Source organism: Clarias gariepinus, chromosome 9 (genome assembly GCF_024256425.1).
Source record: "Clarias gariepinus isolate MV-2021 ecotype Netherlands chromosome 9, CGAR_prim_01v2, whole genome shotgun sequence".
NCBI lineage: Eukaryota > Metazoa > Chordata > Actinopteri > Siluriformes > Clariidae > Clarias > Clarias gariepinus.
The window spans coordinates 12,473,659-12,495,820 of NC_071108.1; the positions used below are offsets into that span (position 1 = coordinate 12,473,659).

Below are 22,162 nucleotides of genomic sequence, written 5' to 3' on the forward strand. Positions count from 1 at the left end.
AAATTGCGATTTACGATTGCGATACGATAAACAAGTGGTATGACTCAACTTGCTTGTTATCAAGGAAAATGCACCCACATTACTTATAATGCAGAAATTTTAATTTCTCAACTGAGATATAGTGTGCAGTGCAATCTAGCAACTATGAACAAATGAACAATGTTTTCTAATTAAAACAAAATTGTAAAAATTTAAATAACAGTAACATATTTACATTATTGAATTAAATTACATTAAATTAACTTTAAATAAAATCAAAAAAGTCAAAAGTACAGATAAATACAACAAATACCCATTAAAATTTTTTTTTTTTTTTACATTTTGTCCCAAAACAGGGACATTTAAGGAGGGTGTAACATATACTTTATTGGTATTCTTATCAAATCACTCACCATTTTTAATCTAATGATAAAGAAGAGATTAAAGGAAAGAAAAGTGTCCTTTAAACATATTAATTTTAGAGTCATACACTCTCATACACTGTATTTCCATTTATTCTTAAATAAATCTGTTAATAGCTGTCTTCTCTAACATACAGTTAAGTAGCTTTAAATATAAAAAGATTAAATTAATTAAACTTACCGATGGCCAAATAAAGTCTATGCCCGAAGCACTGGAACCTAGTCCAGTGATTAACCCCCCCGCTTTGGCGATGTTCGTGCCGTTGTCTGTTGTGACAGCGACCAAACCATCCTTACAGAGGTCCCATGCAGTCTCTCAAACTCGCGGCTACAGTATGTTCTCTCCGGTGTGATCGCCAGGGAAATACCATGTTTGCAGGCAACAGCTTTTCAGTTCAAACTCATTGTGCGCGGTTAGGCTAATATATGTCTCGGTTGTCCTGCTTGACCAAAGGTCCGTAGGAGTTAAAAAGAATTTCACTGCAGTTATTTCAAGTTGAACGTCGCTACGTCACTTACTGAGACTTACAAACACATCTGTAATAATGTGTTATTTTGTTCTGCTCACACTGGGTTGTGCTTTGTTTGGTCTTTTTACTGCTCTTGGCTTTTACCGCCATGCATTTATCATACTTTTCTGTGTTGCTTCAGGTGCTGATATAAATTTGTCGTGTTGCCACCTGATGTAGCGACTTTAGTTTTGCCAATTTTGCGCAGTACCTCTTTCTGCTTAGTGTCTGATATCCTGAAACCAAAATATCGCCAAATAACAGAGCTTGCATTTTTTCTGGGCACAAGTTCAGCGTCGGTCTCTTCTGTATCCATTTTCTTCCGTCTCCACACTGCGCTGCGGAAAGTCACGTGACCACCAGCACGCGCGCTACACAAGTATGACTGGTTATTTTTTATTTTTGACATAAGAAATGGGCATACAGCTCTTAGAATGAATGTCTTGTTACGTCCGCGAACGCATTTGTTTATTTAATATAATCGCAACATTTGCTGTAATGTAATCGCATAGGCTGACATCGCGATTGCGATATCATTAATCGTGCAGCACTGGTATAGACATACTAAATGCACTTGTAGTTAGCCTTTGTTTGTAGTAATTGTTTACTGTACATTAATTAGCAGTTGAACAAGACTTGGTGGCTGCAGAGGTTTTTCAAACTAGCCTAATTTGACAACCCTGTCTGTTTGTCCTGTCTGTAATTTATTTTCCCCTGGGCATGGGGCAGCCAAATTCTTGTTGCAATTCCTGTTGTCACAAGTGTATGAAAGCTTATCAAGAAAATCGGTAGAAAATCTGTTCTCTCAAATAGCAACATGAAAACAAAACATGGGTGGTACGGAGTTCAGCACTAGATGTAAACACACTGTTTATGGGGAGGTTCAACGTATGCAGGTTGTAATCAGATGCAGGCTTCTGGGTGGATGAGTGTTAATCATGCTATTGTGAGAATACACACAATGCTTGTGTAATAGTGCGACCAAATGCCAGGTGGCACCTTCAGGACTCGGTTGGTAGTCACTCGTCCCCAGGCTAGCAACAGTGCACGTCGATAAAGTTGCCTCTGCTGAAGTTCTCTTTCTTTTCTTTCTTTCTCTTTCTCTTTCTCTCACGTAATATACTGAAGGCTTAAGTATCCTGCAGCCTCTCAGACGGTCGGCACTAAAATTATGTCCGCGCGCTGAATTATGCACACGGAAGGTTTATAAACCTTTTCTCCGATTACCTTCCCGAGGGCGTTGCCTGGCAACCAACGTTATAAAAGCCCTTTTAAATGACCTCAAGGCTGTGTAAGTAGGCATCCACAGTGTTACAAAAAGTCGCACTCTTTTTATATTATAGAAGTTATCATTTTTATTATTATATTTTAACTGTATTTAAAGTGTACGCCATTTGAACGAGGATTTTATGTTTTTAAAATCCTGTTGTGTTATAGTATACAGTATAATATCATATTATCATCATCCATAAGGAGGACAGATTATTAAATGTCTGAGAAAGCTGTCTGCCGCTGTATACAAGTCACCACTGGAAAATAACTAACATTGCTTTCCATCAGTCTGCGTCACTTCCCCCTGTCATTCCATCCACTCCGGGCTACGTACAGTATGTTGAGTTTGCACGTTCTTGCTTGGTGGGTTCCCTCTGCGTACTCCTATAGTCCAAAGGGCTAATTGTCTGTACATGGCTGTAGTGTCTAAGTGCGTAAGTGTGTCCTGTGATAGATTGGCACCCGATCCAGGGTGTACCCTGAGTCCCCTGGGATAGGTTCCAGGCCTGAATGAGACAGTATATACAGTACAACAGCATGGTTTTCCTCATATAAATAACATTATGTTAGTTGGCATTAACTCATTATGACTAAGTTTATAAGAGCTGTGTGTGTGTGTGTGTGTGCGCGCGAATGAATCGTAGGCATCTACTGAAGTCTCCTCTGGATTTTTATAACTACGAGGAGCGCTTCCAGGTTCTACTTTACCTGGAGGAATGTCAAATGGAAGTGGACATCAAGGGATATGACAAGAAAGGGGTCACCATGAAGAAGGACAGGAACAACAAGAAATTGTTGGTGTTAGAGGTAAATGCAAAACAGCGTTCTAGCTTCAGTCTCCTATCTGTTAAGTGAGGCACCTCTGATACAGCAGGAATGTGAATGGTCAGATCAGATCAGTGCACACTGAGTATTGTCCATATGAAAAAAACACTAGTTAGTGATAGCAACACAAACGAGAGAGGTATATTTTCTGAAGAAAATGTGAGTGGTGCTTGCCGTTCTGATGGAAGTTACCATAACGAAATGCAACTGTGAGCACTTCCTGTTTCAATGGGGAGTACCTTCCCTATTATGTCAATGGGGCAAATTTGGGCAGCTCTTGCACCCCAGGGGTACATCTTGTACTGTCTTTAGGGTGATCTTCTCACACAGCTTGCTAGACTCTGTGCCAGAACCAGTCAAAGTTGGTCTCAATCTTAAGTCAATGGGATTTTTTGGGGTTATTAATTGTCCCCTGCTGGCTACCCACCCCTAAGAAAAGTCACGTTAAGCACCTCATTCCTGAATAAGTCGAACGATTTGACACCTCTTTCATTTGTCTAAGACAAACGGTGCAGGACTAGTTACGCTACAAAATCTCTGTTATAAGTTAATGGGGTAAATTTGGGCACCTCTTATTTCCCCGGGGGTAAAACTAGCACCCTTGTATATTTTGACACAGCTTGCAAGCCTCTATAAATGTGTTAAATTTGAGATGTCTATCAAATTCTCACTTTGCACTAGAGTCCATCAAAGTTGGTATAGTGGTAAATTTATGGGATTTTTTGGGCAGGTTAATTTCCCCACTGTAGGGGAAATTTACCGCCCACCCCTTAGAAAAGTCTTAGCACCCCAATACTGAATAAGCCACACGATTTGACACCCCTTTAATCGGCGTACGACAAACGATACGGTACTAGTTACGCACCAAAATCCTCATCATAGGTAAATGGGGAAAATTTGGGCCAGCTTTGCGCCCCTGGGGTACAACTAATACCCTCTGCCGGGGTATGTCAAGAAGAGAAAAAAAAGTAAAAATAATAAGCCTGGGAGATAATAATAGTAGTGCTTTGCTTCACAAGCATCACTAATAACAATATTAAGTAAAATGATGGGGAAATTGGTTATTAATTGATGGGGGATTAATTCAAGCAGAACTGAGAGGAGGATACAAGTAATATCTATTTAGTGAAAGAAGCTACTTTCCTTGCAATTAGGAACGAGAAATGAAATATTTATATATATTTCAGTATGTGAGCACATGCATGAATGTGGATTATCCAGATTTGTACCATTCTTCCTTCAGGCTCCAGGTGTTTCTGAAAATCGTCCATCTGTGTTAAGAGGAGATCATCTGCTGGTGACTAAGAGTAGCGACCAGGATTTACAACGTATCACCAAATACAAAGGTTATGTGCATCGTGTAGAGCTCGACAGCCTCAAACTAGGTTTTTCACAGGGGTAGGTCTGCTCAAACTATAGCCTGGAAATTGTGGTTTCCATAGCACTTGTTTCTATGGTGTCAGCTGTTTGTCCTAAAGTGTGTGTACTGTACCTTTCCCCTGGTACTATTTGACTGTCTTGGGTATTTTTACCCGTACGTTTTATGTATTGTTGGTCTGAAACCTTGTTCCTTTAAATCCTATTTTTTAGTTCCTCAGTTTGAATGTTTTTCCTGTTTACTGTTATTTGTATTCCATGACCTTAAATGACCTTTGCATCATGATAGAAAGGAAATGTGCAGTATAAAGCAGTGCTCCCATCATGAATTGGGGCTGTACAAGCCTCATGAGGCAGTGTTATCATCAGAGGTAGCTTCAGGTGGTCAGGTCTACACTCAACGACGTTATGTGGCAATAAGCTGATGACCTGAATGACCAGTTCATCACGTCAATGGAATTTTTTTCTCCCCCTGATAGCATATCCGTATTTCAGAAATCAAATAGTGAAAGAGTGCTTTTTTGGTAGGGTTGCAGTGCTACAGCGTCTTGGTACTGAAGAACTCTGAGATAATGAGCAATACAAAATCTTTAGTCTGATGACACAAATATTCCACTATGTGGAAACAGGAGATCACGCACTGTGCGTCACCTTATTAAAACCATTCCTACAGTCCCTTTTTTTCTGCAACTGAAGGAAAATCAGTATAGATTGGAAAATAGAGGCAGAAAAGTAAAAAGGTGTCCTAAGTAAAATCTGCTCAGAATGTCAAGCTGGGGTGACGGTTATTGTTTTATGAAGACAATGACCTAAAGCATACCACCTAGAAAACACAGGAGTAGCTTTATAACAACTTCTTGGAAGACCTGGAATGGTCCAGCCAGAGTCTAAAAATGGCCGCTGGGGTTACCATCAAAAGGAAAAGAAAAAAAAACTAAAAATCAAAAATAAGATTAACTATGTAAAGAAACAGTTAGCTACATAAAATAGCTACAACAGATATGTTACATTTACTGTAGTGGTGTCAAACACAAGCAGTATCTGTATCATATCTGAATCCACTCCTCCTGAATGCACATGAAGGGTTTTATCAGCAATTATTTGTCACTAATAAATCACTTCCTGCCCTCGAGAAGCAGTTCATCCCAAGCAGCACAGAAGATTAAGCCTCAATTGAAACAACCTATTTATTTCCTCTACAGTAGTTTAGGATGTGGGACTCTCTCTCTCTCTCTCATGCCGAGTGTGTATGCTTTTGTAGGTTCTTGTCCGGTTTTATAGACAACATGAAGTTTAATGTGGAATTCACCATTAACCGTCTCCCACTGAGACTCCAGCATCGCGCCGTGCATCTGGCCGTCGAACACAAGCTTAAAGAGGTGCTGTTCCCTGAAGAACCAATCGTCCCAAACCAAAGGTCACAACTTGCATTAAGGTCAGTGTTAAATCAAAGCTACAGTAAGTGTGTGTTTACAAGTGTTCCATAGTGATCTAACGGTATAATGGTACATAGTGATATATACTGTAACTGCTCATATAACAGTAAAAAACTGCGGCTGTGTGTTTGCAATTAGGCTTTTTGACAGTATGTTGGAGAAGAACCTCGAGCAGTACAATGCAGTGTGCAACATTGTAGCTGGCGTGTCTAAGCCCGCACCGTACCTGGTGTTTGGACCTCCTGGCACAGGGAAAACAGTCACTGTGGTAGAGGCAATCAAACAGGTGAGATTTTGGCATCTTCACGCCACATGTTCTGTACAGACAAACTCCATTGACGTACTGTATCATACTTGTGCTTTCTTTCTCATTTTATTGAAGGTTATTATGCAAAAATGACTTCAGATGGATTTCCAATTATTTCCTGTTTTTTTTTTTAACCTTTTTCTATTTTTGTTTTGGCCAGGACTTAAACAAGCAAATCAGGTATTCCCCTATTTTGAGTTATACAAAGAGACTTATAGTGCTGTAGGTTTACAGTTAATAAGGCCAGCTCAGCGGGTAGAAAGACTAACTGCTAGTGGCTAATCCAGCCCGCTTTAGCTTTTAGGAAGGGCTAAGTTATGCCTTAACTGGTAGAATCTAAGCATTAAGGGCTAACCTAGCCTTCTTTAGCTCTTTGTGTGTTTTCACATTATGGCCCAGACATCATTCCCGAGAACACTAGAGCCCAAAATCTGGTTTATTCTGATCAGTGAGAACACAATCATTCTGTGGTCTGAAACCGTAGAAAAGAAGGTCTCGAGAGGGATACAGTGTACTCAGTCATGGATCGAATCAGATAGGGAAGCGATCACACCTGACAGCAGAAGTACATTGCTGTTTGATGTCCTCTCTTCCGAAATCTTCTCCTTTGACCTATAACTGATGAAGTAGGAAGGCATGCAAGAGTGTTACTCTTGAATAATTTTTTCAAATGTGGAAAGAAGTGTGTAAGTGGAGATGTGGCACCAGCCATGTTGTCACTAGTGGCCTTGCATTCCTGTCGATAGAGAAACACTAGAAAATTAGTGAAAGAAAGAAAATCAAGCATGCCAGAATTTCAACTGGAACATTACCAGACACATTATGGTGACCTCTAAGACTTGTTTTAAAAAGGGTATAATGTGTAACTTTTACCTACTGTAAATTTGGAAATGGGGATAGTGTTGGGGATAGCTGGTCTTTTACTCAAACATTGGGTATCCTATTACTAAGAAGGTGAATATATATATATTTTTTATTTGTTTCATTCTCCGTCAGGTGGAGAAGTGTTTGACAGATGTGCATATCCTGGCATGTGCTCCCTCTAACAGCGCTGCAGATCAGCTGTGTGAGAAATTGCTGCCACATGTTGACACTTACAAAGTGTACCGAATGTACGCCAGCAGCCGCAACCCTGAACAAGTGCCTCCCAGTCTGCTGGTAAGTGCGTGCTGGGTTTTGTATTTTGTACAGCCGTTGCAAGTTATTCGTGTTATATGAAATGTCAGGAGGTAATGTCAGGAAAAAGCTGCCAGATGTTATAGCAATCTCATTCTTTGATCAACTTTGGGAAACTTTTTAAAGCTTTTTTAAGCATTACATTAAGTAGATAAGGTGGGATTTGAACAAACATGGTCATCATAAAGTCTGCATAAAATGTTGGGCATTGGCTGGGCATCTTATAATTAAAGTAATTTCTTATTTTTCACTGTAAATGGTCATTTTTATTACATGTATTATTTATTTCATCCATAGACAATTACTGTAAATTGAACCACTAGACTGTAGTTGCTTGTTCATTGGTTTATCCAAGTGCAATCAGTAAATGGTTAATAGTTCAATGTTAGATGAATTGTTTTACGTTCTCAAGCACTCTAGTTATTGAGCGCAGCTCTTCTGTACCATCATGAGCGGTCCTGTCCTCTCATTTCAAACAGGCAGACCAAGAAGAGGAGGATTAAACTAGACTCAAAATTAAAATGTTTGTTGCAATGGTGACCATTTCGTTCGCCCTTTAGAATAAAAAAAAAAAGTGTCAATTTAAAGGTGTAAAAATCCAATATATTATATATATGTAGCCAAAATGTCGTCATGTAAATGCTCTAGGCTGCAATGTTAATTTTATAAATATGTTCATTTTGGTGGCATTTTGAATGTGTATCTTTTTTTTTTAGAGCACTACGAGACTGAGTGTGGTTTTGCTCATGTGTGTCTTCTGTGTCTGTAGGATGCTTGTAATCTTAAGGGTGATTTGTTTGAGTTTCCATGTAAAGAAGACTTGATGAAATATAAGATTGTGGTCACCACTGTGGTTACAGCTGGCAGGTAATCGTCCCTAACAATGATCTTTATTGTAGTTCTTCATTAACATACACAAATTAGATTTTTTTTTATTATTATTTTTAATTAAAAATAAATAAATAAAATCAGTTTTAAGCATGTCTGTGCATGTGTATGTGTGTGTAGGCTGGTCAGTGGTGGGTTGCCTGCTGGTCATTTCACTCATATCTTTGTGGATGAAGCTGGCCATGCAGTGGAGAGCGAGACAATTATTGCCATAGCTGGTAAGAAAGTGATCTACAGAAAAAACTATCCTGATGGTACTGGTGGCATTGTGCTTGCTCTGTATTTGTCTACTGTGAACTACACTGTGTTTGTGCAGGCCTGTTGCGTGCAGACACAGGGCAGCTGGTTCTGGCCGGAGATCCGAAGCAGCTTGGGCCAATTCTAAGGTCTAAATATGCCATTAAATATGGCCTGGGTGAGATGCACTTATTTATTTTTTTTCACACCTGGAACTAGATTATATATTCAGTATATTTCATTCATTGCACACATTGATCTCTGTACAGTAGCACCCCCTGTTTTTCTTTCTACCCAATTTTACTCTAAGCTCTTGTCATATCTTAAGGTATGTCACTTCTGGAGAGGCTGATGACTAAAAATCCACTCTACAAGAAAACAGATACTGGATTTAACAGTAACTATGTCACCAAGCTGCTACGCAACTACAGGTCATGTCCAAAGCATGTCCTTGTGTCTGCTTCTAAGAGTAACTATTCACTTCTTTTGACAAATGTGTTTTCTCCTCTGATCACATGCAGGTCTCACAAGGCGATCCTGAAAACTCCTAATGAGATGTTTTATGATGGAGAGCTGCAGGCATGTGCAGATGAATACAGCACTAGTTTCTACTGTAACTGGGAACACCTTCCCAAAAAGGTGAGATGTACTGCTATTGCAAAATGCAAAAACAGACAATATTTTCATAATGTCATAATTCCATTCGTTTTTTCAGGATTGTTTCGCCATAGGACAAAAAACAAAAACGTTGCTCAAAGGGAAAACAGATCATGTTTGATTCAATCAATGTGTGGTATTAAACGATGAATTTTCAACATTCTTAAATCAGTAATTCTATCGTTTAGGAAATTAAAATTTGTCCTCTAATGCATTCCCATTTGGTGCAATAAAACTATACTCTTTCTAGTTGAGATCAGTTGTGAATTTGAGTGATGTACTATAGCTGAGTTTAAGCAGCTGCAGAGTTATCCATGCCCAGTTTGGGTGTAAAATCCCCTTATGAATATTCAAAGCACAAATCAGATTGTCAATGTATTACACAACTATACTATAATTTACTGATTACAGTGCCAATTAACAGGCATTGTGTTTCTCACAAGACTTTTTTACCTTGTGTAAAGTATTGTAGCGTTTTTCACAGCTAAGCAGGAACTTGGAGAGACGAGTGAGCTTCCTGGCTGCCCAATGCAAATGGCTGGGAGTATTTTATTGAATACCAGCACAAGACAGCACATCCAACTTCCCAAAAGACACATCCACACTAATTAAAACAAACATCTACCCACACACACACCCTGGCCGAAACCACTACCCCAAACACCTTTCCCCAACACGGTGAACACATAACACTCCCTCCCGCAAAGCATGATGGTTGTAACTCAAACCCCACCCACGCCACACTGCCCCCACCCGAGCTGTGACCGTCCCCGGACACTATTGCGAACTCAGTCTTGGAGGCGTGACGGTGGTCGGCGCTGGCGTTGTGAACGCCGGAGTCTTTTTGCGGGGGAAGAAGGGTTGCAGCCCTCTTCCTGAGGCGGGCCGGCCTCCACAGAGTTCGGTGTTGCACTGGCGTTGGGCCGATAGGGAGCGAGACGGTCCCGGTGGAGCATGACCACTCGCGACCGCCCCGCCAACCGCACTCGGTAGACTACATCGGAGAGCTGGGCAATGACCGTGCAGGGGCCCACCCAGTGAGACATGAGCTTAGGGGAGAGCCCCCTTTTCCTTCCGGGGGAATACACCCACACCTGTTCCCCAGTAGCAAAGTCTCGCCCCCGGCTGTGAGTGTCATACATGCGGCACTGCTTAACACCGGCGTCCGCCAAGTGTCTACGTGCCAACTCGTGGACACGGAACAGTTTGTCTTTCAATGAAAAAAAATAATCCAAACCCGGCTTCCTGGGTAAATCCATTTGTGGAGGGGACCCGAACACAAGGTCCACGGGCGTGCGCAACTCGCGACCGAACATTAACGCAGCTGGCGTCAGCTGTGAGGACTCCTGCACTGCTGTGCGATAAGCCCAAAGCACGAGAGGCAAATGTTCGTCCCAATCCTTCTGCCGGTCGCTGGTAAGCACGGCGAGTTGGGTGGTGAGCGTTCGATTGAAGCGTTCCACGAGGCCGTCACTCTGCGGATGAAGGGGCGAGGCGCTCGCAGACCGCCGCAAACACCTCCGCCTGAAAGTTACGCCCCTGATCGCTGTGCAACTGCTCCGGGGCGCCGAATCGGCTGAACACCTCATCCACCAGCACTCGAGCCGTGGTGGAAGCGCTCTGGTCAGGGACAGCAAACGCCTCCGGCCACTTTGTGAAATAATCCATGGCCACCAGCACATACCGGTTCTCGCGATCGGAGATGGGAAACGGCCCAAGAATGTCCACTCCCATACGCTCCATAGGTGCCCCCACCCGAAAGTCTTGCAGGGGTGCTCGCGAGCGCTGGGTAGGGCCCTTCTTTGCCGTGCAGACGTCGCATCTGTGCACAAAGAGTTCACTATCCGTGTGGCAGCCCGGCCAGTAGAAGCGAGCGCGCAACCGCCGCAGCGTTTTAGTGACTCCGAAGTGTCCTGCACCCGCATGCCCGTGCACCATTCCCAACACTCGTGCCCGGAGATTCCGCGGCACCAGCAGCTGAAAAGATCCGCCAGCGCCGCACGGCCGTTCCCAGTGGCGGTAGAGTAAACCTCCCCGCAACGCTAGTCGGTTGAACTGCGAGTGGAGAGCTTTTTCCTCGGGCCCCAGGTGAGCAACAGCGGCATAATCCGGTCTCTGGCCCGCGTTAACCCACCCCAGGACCCGCTGCAGCGCCGGATCTTTCCCCTGTTCGGCAATTAGCTGATCACAGTCCATCTGTGGCACAGGCGAAACGACTACAGGCGATGGTTTATGCGACGCAATAACTCGGCTGCACACCGGATCGGACGGCTGATTACCGACGGGAGCTCCGGAGGACTGTGCAGGGAGAACGTTCTGCCTCAGGGGGGTCGGAGGGCGTTCGATGTCGCAACCACCCACGCGCTCTTCAACCCGCTCGCAATGCCGACAACGCTCTTTGCTGCACGGCCGGCGGGATAAAGCGTCGGCGTTAGCATGCAGTTTTCCCGCTCGGTGCTGAACGGTAAAATCATAGTCCTGCAACCGCTCGAGCCATCGCGCTAACTGCCCCTCGGGCTCTTTAAAACTAAGCAGCCACACCAGCGAAGCGTGATCGGTCCGCAGCAGAAAGGATTGCCCGTATAAATACGGCCTAAAATGTTTAAGGGCCGCGACGACCGCTAGCAGCTCGCGCCGGGTGACGCAGTAGTTTCTCTCCGGTCCTGACAACACGCGGCTGAAGTAAGCTATAGCACGCTCTTTACCCTCGGAAACCTGAGACAGGACGGCCCCCAGCCCAACATCGCTTGCGTCCGTGTCGAGAATAAACATACGAGATGTATCAGGATATCCGAGAACGGGCGACGTGACCAAAGCTTCCCGTAACCTAGTGAAAGCACGCGCGTGCACCCTGTCCCAGCGAAACGGCTGATTCTTCTTCGTGAGCCCGTGCAGTGGACTGGCGATTGTTGCAAAATCCTTCACAAACCGGCGATAGTAAGAGGCTAACCCGAGGAAGGTGCGTAGTTGTGACACATTTAGCGGTTCAGGCCAATTCTGTACCGCCGCAATTTTTGCTGGATCGGTGGCAATACCTCTAGCACTAATTACGTGTCCTAGAAAACCCATCTCTGGCCGCAACAGCTGGCACTTTTTGGGGTTGAGCCGCAAATCTGCCCGCCGGATAGCCAAAAATACTTCGCGTAGGTTAGCTAGCGCGACCTCAAACTCCTTGCCGTGCACCAATAAATCATCCAGGTAGACGACACAACGATTGCGAGGAATATCGGCTAACACTTTCTCCATCAACCGTTCAAACGTCGCTGGAGCGTTACAGAGGCCGAACGGCATGCGCCGAAATTGCCATAGCCCTTGCCCGATCGAGAACGCGGTTTTTGGTCGTGCTTCCGGGGCGAGCTCTACTTGCCAATACCCGCTACGCAAATCCAACGAGCTAAACCACGCCGAGCCCGCAACGTGTTCCAGCGCATCATCTATTCGCGGTAATGGATAAGAATCTTTACGCGTCACCTCGTTTAACCGCCGGTAGTCCACACAAAACCGCCACGATTCGTCCTTTTTGCGCACAAGCACAACGGGCGAAGACCACGGTCCGGGCGCTGGCTCTATGACGCCTGAGTCGGCCATCTCACGCAGCTTCTGCTCGGCGATAGCTCGTTTAGCTAATGGGAGGCGTCTCGGATGTAGCCGAACAGGCACTGTGTTACCCGTATCGATCGTGTGCTGCACTAGATTGGTATGTGTGCACTCGCGCTCATCTACCGCGAAAATATCCGCGAACTCGTGCAAAAGGGACTTCACGGTGTCGGTCTGTGTCTGACTAAGCCCTACACTGCTACGCTGCATTAGCTCGGCCATTACCCTCGCTCGGTCGGCTACGGGATGTTTACATGGCGCGTCCACCGGAAGTTCCGCCCCGCTGGTGCGTGCTTCTAACACGTCCGGCTGCGCTTTGGGCACTAGCAACCTGGCTAACCCGAAGTTACCACGCAGAGTTCCGTCCGCGAGATTCAGTACCGCACCCCACCGTTCCAAAATGTCTAACCCCAAGATACAATCATCCTCAATGTCCGCCACAAAGAATGGATGGGAAAGAATGATTGCACCTACTTGTATTAGCACCGTGCGACAGGCCCGTATCTTCAAATAACTCCCCGACACGGTGCGAATGCTCAAAGCCGGGTCCGGCAGCATACAACCGCGCTCGCCTTGTTCTAGTATTCCCCAGCGCAGCAGCGAAACTGTAGAGCCAGTGTCCACGACCGCCCGTAACAAAACGTTGTCCAGGCCACAGTTCACGTAGACACCCGTGCGATTTCCTAAGCGTCCTGACCAAAAGTTGAACCCGGCAGTTGGGGAAACAAAGACGGCTGGGGGAGGCGGCTTCCCCTCGGCGCCCCCCGCAGCTAGTCTTAACGGCTGCTGGGGTACGTTGTCCTCAGGCCTGAGAGCGTTGCAGCTGTAGTCCGGCGGTCCCTGGCCTCGGCGTGGTCGCGGAATCTCGGAGGCTGAGTCGAGGCCTAGCCGCGACGGGTTGCCCTGTCCCCGGCTAGGTTCACATACCGAGCGGCTCCGAGCCACGGGAGACCGCTCGGCTCTTTCGCGGTGGTAGTCAGCCATGATGGGCTCGGCGCGCTCGGCTTCGCACAGCGCCTCGAGCAGGGAAGCCGGTTCCGCCAACCGGATGTGTTCGCGAAGCCGCGATGGCCGAATCCCCCGCACGAACGCACGCCGTGCTAGCTCTTCCTGCTGGACGGGCCCGAATTCCGGGTAGCCCCGGCGTGCAAGAGATCTCAGGTCCATGGCGAACGCCCCCAGTGGTTCGGAGGCGCTCCGCACGCGGGTTGCCAGCTCCTTGCACGCGGCCTCGTTACGGTCACACGCGCCGAACCGGAAGTGGAGCGACTCCCGCAACTTCGCCCAGTCCTTCCGCTCATCCGCCCGGAGGTCTTCCAACGCCCGGAGCGCCTCGCCCTCCAGCGAGAGGGCCACCCGGACGGCTGTCTCCGCCGGGGACCAGCCCGCGAAGTCGGCAGCTAGCTCCACCTGGGCGATAAATGCGTGGGGCTTGACAGCGCCGCTGTAGGACGGCAGACGCAGCTGCAGGTCGCCTCGCCGGCTGACGGCGCACGGAGCTGTAGCTTGCTCCGGGGTGCGCTCTAACCCGCTACTCTCCATCCCACTTCTGACACCAATGTAGCGTTTTTCACCGCTAAGCAGGAACTTGGAGAGACGAGTGAGCTTCCTGGCTTCCCAATGCAAATGGCTGGGAGTATTTTATTGAATACCAGCACAAGACAGCACATCCAACTTCCCAAAAGACACATCCACACTAATTAAAACAAACATCTACCCACACACACACCCTGGCTGAAACCACTACCCCAAACACCTTTCCCCAAAACGGTGAACACATAACACTCCTTCCCGCAAAGCATGATGGTTGTAACTCAAACCCCACCCACGCCACAGTATTTTTAAGTAAGCCATTTCCTGTTAGTTGAGTCAATCACAAAGTTGAAATATCTTTTTTTTTTTTTTTTGTCGAAATCACTCTAAATAAATCCCTCGGAATAACTCTAAACAAAAAAAATAACTATATAAATGAAGAATTTGAACTGATTGGTGAAACATATTCTACTTTTATTTATACATTTTGCCTCAAATTGTAGCACTGTCTCCTTTCACCTCTAGAGTCCGGGTTCAATTCCCGTCTTTGTGTGCATGGAGTTTGCAGGTTCTCCCCATACTTGGTGGGTTTCCCACGGGTTCTCCGGTTTTCTCCCACAGTTCAAAGACTAGGCGGATTCGCGTTCCTGAATTTCCCATAGTGTGTGAATGAGTGTGCGATGGATTGGCACCTTGTCCAAGGTGTACCCCGCCTTATGCCTCAAGTCTCCTGGGATAGGCTCCAGGCCCCCTGAGACCCTGAATACAGGACAAAAAGGAGTATAGATAATGAGATGATGACCATGGTTTAAATTGACAGAGCGCATTCCATTAATACAAAAACTATAGTTTTGTCCTGTGCCTCTATGTGCCAGCTTGAGGTTCAGTTCAGCTTATGTCTGTACGAATACTGGTTACAGAGTTTGTTGAACCGAGACCAGCTGGCTTAGACATTCTCACACTGCTCATTTTAATCCAAAGCCCATTCAAATGAATGTGTTTTTTTAAAGCTAGAACAACTGCATCAATGAAAAAAACTCACAAAGGTTTAGTCAAAAAGGACTAAAGCTTACTATCTATATGAGAAAGTAGCCTTTAATGTTTTATTAATAGGTCTACGCTATTGTATTCTGACTATGCTCTGATTTGTACATATTGGCAGCTTTGTATGTCTGGAGTATGACGTGGCATTAAATGTTGCTACAGTACTAAACAGCTTTATGACTTTGTTTATAGGCTTATTACAAAATATCTAGAGCAAGATTCACCTCCTGTTGAGTTGGCCGAGTTGATTTGCATGTTATTTGCAAGGGAAACACAATAAAGATTATTGTGTCATTTTGTCACCCTGCCTTCTTTTCATCGCCAGTGACCATCATGTCTCTTATCACTAACATTCATTTAAACATCCTGTCACTGCTGCAAACTACCATCAGAAGATGTACTTTGTACAGTATGTGCGAGTGTGAGTCAAAAATTATCAGCACTCTGGTTATATTAAAACTTCTGTTGGTCGTTTAAGGCAGATGTCTCCCCTGGGATTCCCAAGGGCCAGTATTGGAACATTATTAGGAAAAAGGTTTAACAATCAGCAGTGCTCGTTACAATGAGACACTTATTGAAGAGTTGAAACCTAAACTTTGGATTAAACACAGAGGACTGCTATCCAAGGACATTGTGATCGTGCATGACGATGCATGTCTGAACACTTCTGCCCACACTGTAGACACAAAGACTTGTTTTAAGATGTTGAAGCATCCTCCCTGTAGTCCTGATCTCGCTCCATCGGACTTTGACTTGTTTGGCCCCATGAAAGCAGCCCATACGAGGACGAAGATTCACTTCTGATGAAGAAGTAATGACAGCAGTGCATGCGTGGCTCGCCTTGATCAGCCTTAAACATTTTTTAAATTAGGAAATATGAAAGCTAGTTGACAGATGGACTAAGTGTTTTGAAAAGCAAGGAGATTATGTCAAAAAATGTATTTGTCATTTCTAAATGTCTTTCTTTGTCAGGGTTTCCCTCTGATTTTTCATGGTGTGCGAGGGAAGGACGAGCAAGAGTCGACCAGTCCATCTTTCTTCAACACTAGTGAGATCAACGTCGTCGTTGATTACCTAAAGAAACTGCTGCTGCTTCAGGGCAAGAAAGGCATTGCCAAGATCTCACCCAAAGACATTGGCATCATCACCCCCTACAGGAAACAGGTAGGAATGAGCACTCACCAGCCAGGAGATACTGGTATTCATATTCGTCCTGAGGTATCCGTCCAAGCGGACATCACTATACAGTAGATGTTTAAAAACATATTGAGATCACTCAGGACACTTAGATAAGAGTTCTTAATTGGAAGAAAAGTGGAAGAGAATTTTACTGCAAATCATTGGCTTATATGTCAACTAATAGGCTGCTAGTAAAAAAAATTAAAGTATATTATAAAAAAAAATACGAGTGTTCCGTGCTAAAATAACTTTTTAAATTTTGTTTTAGTTAATTATAAATAACTCAAAAATACCTATAAATAATAAAATATATTGTAATTATGACAGCATGGCATAGGGGCTAAGTTTAATTCCTGCCTTGGGGTCTGTGTGCAAGGAGTTTGCATGTTCTCCCAGTGCTTAGTGGATTTCCTCCGGGCACTCCGGTTTCCTCCCACAGTCCGAAGACATGCAGAGTAGGCTGATTGGCGTTCCCATCATCCTATCAATTGCCTGTAGTGTCTAAATACTGACTGGAGGTCCTTCTGCGGTTGTACAAATGGGAATGGTCACCATTGGCCTCCATGGTCCCTAGTTGGACTACAGAAGTTCCTAGATGGATGGATGGATGAATTGTAATTATGATGGTGGATAAGTGGTTAGCACTGTCACCTTGACCCTCTGGGGTCCAGGTTTGATTCCTGGAGTGTGCATGGAGTTTGCATGTTCTCCCTATGCTTGGTGTGTTTCCTCCAGATGCTCTGGTTTCTTCCCACAGTTTGAAGAGATGCAGATTAGGCTAATTGCCATTCACAAAATTGCCTGTAGTGTGTGAATGAGCTTAATGTTCTCATGTTAAGACAATGGGTGAGTAAGTGAGTGAGTGAGTGAGTGAGTGTAAATATGATGTAAATTGAAATGAAGGAATTGAGGTTGTTGTTGAAATTGCTTAAAAAAGGACAGCATGCTTACTCCTCTGAATGTGTATGTTTATGTGCTTGGTCACAGGTGGAGAAAATGCGGAAAGCCATCATAAGACTTGATAGAGAGCTGAAAGACTACACGGACATTGAACACCTGAAGGTGACTCCGAGTATTTCATTTTGATTCGCTGTGGCCATGATATATACATATATATACATGTACATATACACACACACAGATGAAACTCGAAAAATTTGAATATCATGCAAAAGTTCATTCATTTTGGTGATGCAACTTAAAAGGTAAAACTAATATATGAGAGACTTATTACATGTCTAGCAAGATCAAGGCGTGATTTGTCATAATTGAGATGATTATGGCATACAGCTCATGAAAACCCCAAATCCACAATCTCAGAAAATTAGAATATTACATGCAATCAATAAAACAAGGATTATACATACATAGAACATATGGTCCTCTGCCTCAGTGCGGCGTGGCATGGAAACTATTAGCCTGTGGCACTGCTGAGGTTTTATGGAAGACCAGGATGCTTCAATAGAGGCCTTCAGCTCTTCTGCATTGTTCAGTCTCATGTCTTTCATCTTTTTCTTGGCAATGCCTCATAGATTCTCTATGAGGTTCAGGTCAGGCGAGTTTGCTAGCCAATCAAGCACAGCAATCTCATGGTCATTGAACCAGGTTTTGGTGCTTTTGACAGTGTGCGCAGGTGCCAAGTCCTGCTGGAAAATGAAGTCAGCATCCTCATAAAGCTCATCTGCGGAAGGAAGCAGTGAAGTGCTCCAAAATCTCCTGGTAGACGGCTGCGTTGACCTTGGACTTTATTAAGCACAGTAGATCAACTAGCAGATGACATGGCTTCCCAAATCAACACGGACTGTGGAAACTTCACACTGGACTTCAAGCATTTTGCAGTGTGTGCCCCTCTATTCTTCCTCCAGACTCCTCTGTCCTTTGTTTTCAAATGAGATGTAAAAGTTGCAATCATCAGAAAAGAGGACTTTGGACCACTAAGCAACAGACCAGTTATTTTTTTCTTTAGCCCAGGTAAGACGCTTCTGACGTTGTTTATTGTTCAGGAGCGGCTTGACAAGAGGAATACCACCTTTGAAGCCTATGTCCAGGATCCATCTGTGTGCGTTGGCTCTTGATGCACTGACTCCAGCCTCAGTCCACTCCTTGTGAAAGTCCCCAACAGTTTTGAATGGCCTTTTCCTGACAATCCTCTTCAGGCTGCGGTCATCCCCACACTTTTCCCTTTCACATAACTTTCTATTAATGTGCTTTAATACAGCACTTTAGGAACATCCAACTTCTTTTGCAATTATTTTTTGAGACTTTCCCTCCTTATGGAGGATGTCAATGATGGTTTTCTACACAACAGTCAGGTCAGCAGTCCTTCCCATTATTGTGCTTCATACTGAACCAGACTGAGAGAACATTTAAAAGCTCAGAAACCCTGAGGTGTTATGGCTTAATTATCTGATTAGAGTGGGACACTTGAGTCTAGAATATTGAACCTTTTCACAATATTGTAATTTTTTGAGATTGTGGATTTGTGGGTTTTCATGAGCTGTAAGCCATAATTACCTCAATTATGACAAATCACATCTTGAACTATCTTGCTTTGCAGGTGATGAGTCTATCTCATATATTAGTTTCACCTTTTAAGTTGCATTATTGAAATAAATGAACTTTTGCACGATATTAAAATTTTTCGAGTTTCACCTGTTTACAGTATATTTTATATATATATATATATATATATATATATATATATGCAGGTGGGCTCTGTAGAGGAGTTTCAAGGTCAAGAGAGAAGGGTGATCATCGTCTCGACTGTCCGCAGCAGCGGTGAATACCTCGACTTGGACTCCATTTTTAACATTGGTTTCCTTAAAAATGAAAAGGTACTTCAGACACAAATACAGAGAAATTTTAACCACAGTCTTATATAGAAACTTTTAACTCTCTCTCTCTCTCTCTCTCTCTCTCATATCAGAGGTTCAATGTTGCTGTGACACGAGCCAGGTCTCTGCTCATCATTGTTGGAAACCCTGTCATTCTCAGTAGTGACACAACCTGGTGCAAGTATGCACAATCGTCTAAACCTTTTTTTGATTGAATTCACTGATAATCGATTTCCAAAGTGCTTCATGTATTTTTCTAAACTAAAATTTTAAACTGCAGAAGTCAGTGGCACGGTGTTGTAGTGGTTAGCACTGTCACCTTTCACCTCCAGGGTCCGATTCCCGGCCAGGTTCGATTACCGTCTCTGTGTGCGTGGAGTTTTCATATTTCTTTCCGTGCTTAGTGGGTTTCCTCCGGGTACTTCGGTTTCTTCCCACAGTCCAAAGACATGAAGGTTAGGCTAATTGCCCGTAGTGTGTGTATGTGTGTACCCCCGCCTCGTGCCCTAAGCCTTCTGGGATAGGCTCCAGGTTCCCCACGACCCTGAATACAGGATAAAGCGGTATAGAAGATGAATGAGTGAGTGAGTGTAAATATCAAAGGACGTGTACGTTTATACAAACACGGAAAGAGGGAACATGTGCACTACACTACATTACAATACAATATCCATCTTGTAAGGACAAAACTCCTTAAAGTAAGAATTATCATTTCGCTAAACATTATATGTATTAAATATTAATAGAAATCGTAAAAAAATTTTACTTACTCAAGAACTTTTAATATTCTAGATTCTTTTTAAATTTTGCATTAACCATAAAAGCCATCTAACTTTTATATTGCTCCCTTATACATAAAAAATAAGTGCGTGTTAAAATCTTCTGTAGATATTTTCAACTCACTTTAACCTTTTGGAATAAATCCACACACACAAATGTGTATTAAACCTTTGTGCCAAATTAACAATCCTGTTTTGCAACCTGGTACTGTACATTGTATCTCAGGTTCTTAGCACCAAGGTCACATACTACCTTTTCTAATTTCCAACTTGTGGTGGATTCCATCATTTTGCGGCCTCAAGAATCATTTAAATAAATACAATTATAAAATATATTTGACATAGTCCCCTTTGCTGCCAAAACAGCCCTGACCTTTCGCAGCATGGACTCAAAGGTGTACTGCCATGTCTGGCACAAGCCTTCATACATCGGACCTGTTTTTCCAGCACATCCGACATACGTGTGATTGGCTGGAGATCTGGAGAATTTGGGGGTCAAGTCAGCACCTCAACCTTTTTTTTGCAAGGGGGCAGGGACCACTATGTTACTGAAAGAACCCAGCGCCATCAGGGAATCGCTGTTCCATGAAAGTCAGCAACAATGTTTAAGTAGTTAGAACATCCACATGGAGGGCAGGACCCAAGAGCATTGCCCAGAGCATTACACTGCCTCCACTAGCTTGTCTTTTTCCCTTTGTGTCTGCTGGGAAGCCATGCACCCGGTCATCCACATGCTGTAAAAGAAAACATGCTTCATCAGACCGGGCCACCTTCTTCTATTGCTCTATGGTCTAGTTCTGATTTTTACATCACCCGTGTAGGGGTTTTTGGTGGTAGGACATGAGTGAGCATGGGCATCCTGACCAGTCTGAGGCTACACAAACTCATACGCATGTTCTGAAACCTTTCTATGGGACCCAGCATTAACTTTTTTAACAATTTGAGCTACAGTACACCCTTCGTGTCCCACATGCATCCCATGGTCGCGGTTTTCCTTCCTTGGTATGTCCTGACCTTGGCAGACGGCAACCATCCCACACGAGATCCGGTTTTGGACTTGCTCTGTCCATGCTTTCTAGCCGTCACAATTTGGCCCTTGTCAGAGTCATTCAAATCCTTACTCTTGCCCATTTTTCTCCTTCCCACACAGCAAGGCAAATGAACTTACATGTGATTTTATTTATTATTCTCTTTACATTTGATTTAGATTTTTTTTTATCTGGCGGAAGAGACACATCTCTTGTGAGGAATGAACACACAATCATTCACAATCATCACTTGCACATTACAGGAACTCAGGTGGAAGTTAATGCCACATCCTTCATATAGTCCATATACGTAGAGTTCCTGGGAGGCCAGTGTATCAAACGTGAAGCAGGAAATCTTATTAGGCTCTGGCATACTGAGAAATATTCTATCTTGATGGTATCCAATCATTAATACACCAATTGTAGTATCAATACTCGTAGAGAAATATGAATAATTAGCATTTTTATTATTATTGTTTGAATCGAAACAATATAACGCTGAAAGTTGAACTTTTTTTGGAGCACATATAAAATCTCTCCAAAATGCCAAATTTGAATTTGAAACTATTAGGAAAACAAGATTGGTCTCCTCCATGTTACATAATATTTTAATTAGATTTTTGTATGGATAAATGTTTGAAATGGAAAATATATATAAACATAAATTATATATTAAATTGAAAGCTCTAGTAAGCTGGTATTATTTGGTCCATTGTTCTATATATTTGTGTATGTTCAGGTTTATCGACTACTGCACTGAAGAGGGAGGCTATACAGGTATCGAGCGCACTTCTGTAGAGGGCACAGAAGAAGTGGTGGCTCGGCTCATGGCCCTCAGAATCCATACTGAAGGTCAGTACTAGACACCGGGGCCTGAATGAATTTCTATGTTTCCTCAAATACAATACATACAAATACAAGTTATATTGTAATTCCTTATAAATATGCAGGATAACAAATTTAATATTGAGTCATCATGGGATTCGCAAATCATCATTTTATAATAAATCAAAATATATAGACTAAGAAAATTGTAGGGGCGTGCGTTCAAGTCAACCCAGGACCTGTGATGTATAAATTGGT

The 22,162-nt window shown here is 43.7% G+C and overlaps 1 protein-coding gene across 1 annotated transcript in view; it reads left to right on the forward strand.

Annotated features, from left to right (window-relative positions):
* The window catches only part of LOC128530231 (putative helicase mov-10-B.2), a 30,675-nt gene that overhangs the window by 6,707 nt on the left and 1,806 nt on the right, over window positions 1-22,162 (forward strand). The window contains exons 7-21 of the mRNA XM_053504028.1: window positions 2,827-2,989; window positions 4,251-4,405; window positions 5,646-5,819; window positions 5,959-6,106; window positions 7,124-7,285; window positions 8,073-8,170; window positions 8,312-8,409; window positions 8,508-8,606; window positions 8,757-8,859; window positions 8,950-9,067; window positions 16,232-16,423; window positions 17,426-17,500; window positions 19,147-19,272; window positions 19,365-19,453; window positions 21,819-21,931. Of these exons, the coding sequence (XP_053360003.1) occupies window positions 2,827-2,989; window positions 4,251-4,405; window positions 5,646-5,819; window positions 5,959-6,106; window positions 7,124-7,285; window positions 8,073-8,170; window positions 8,312-8,409; window positions 8,508-8,606; window positions 8,757-8,859; window positions 8,950-9,067; window positions 16,232-16,423; window positions 17,426-17,500; window positions 19,147-19,272; window positions 19,365-19,453; window positions 21,819-21,931 (1,913 nt within the window). The remainder of the gene's footprint in view (window positions 1-2,826; window positions 2,990-4,250; window positions 4,406-5,645; window positions 5,820-5,958; window positions 6,107-7,123; window positions 7,286-8,072; window positions 8,171-8,311; window positions 8,410-8,507; window positions 8,607-8,756; window positions 8,860-8,949; window positions 9,068-16,231; window positions 16,424-17,425; window positions 17,501-19,146; window positions 19,273-19,364; window positions 19,454-21,818; window positions 21,932-22,162) is intronic.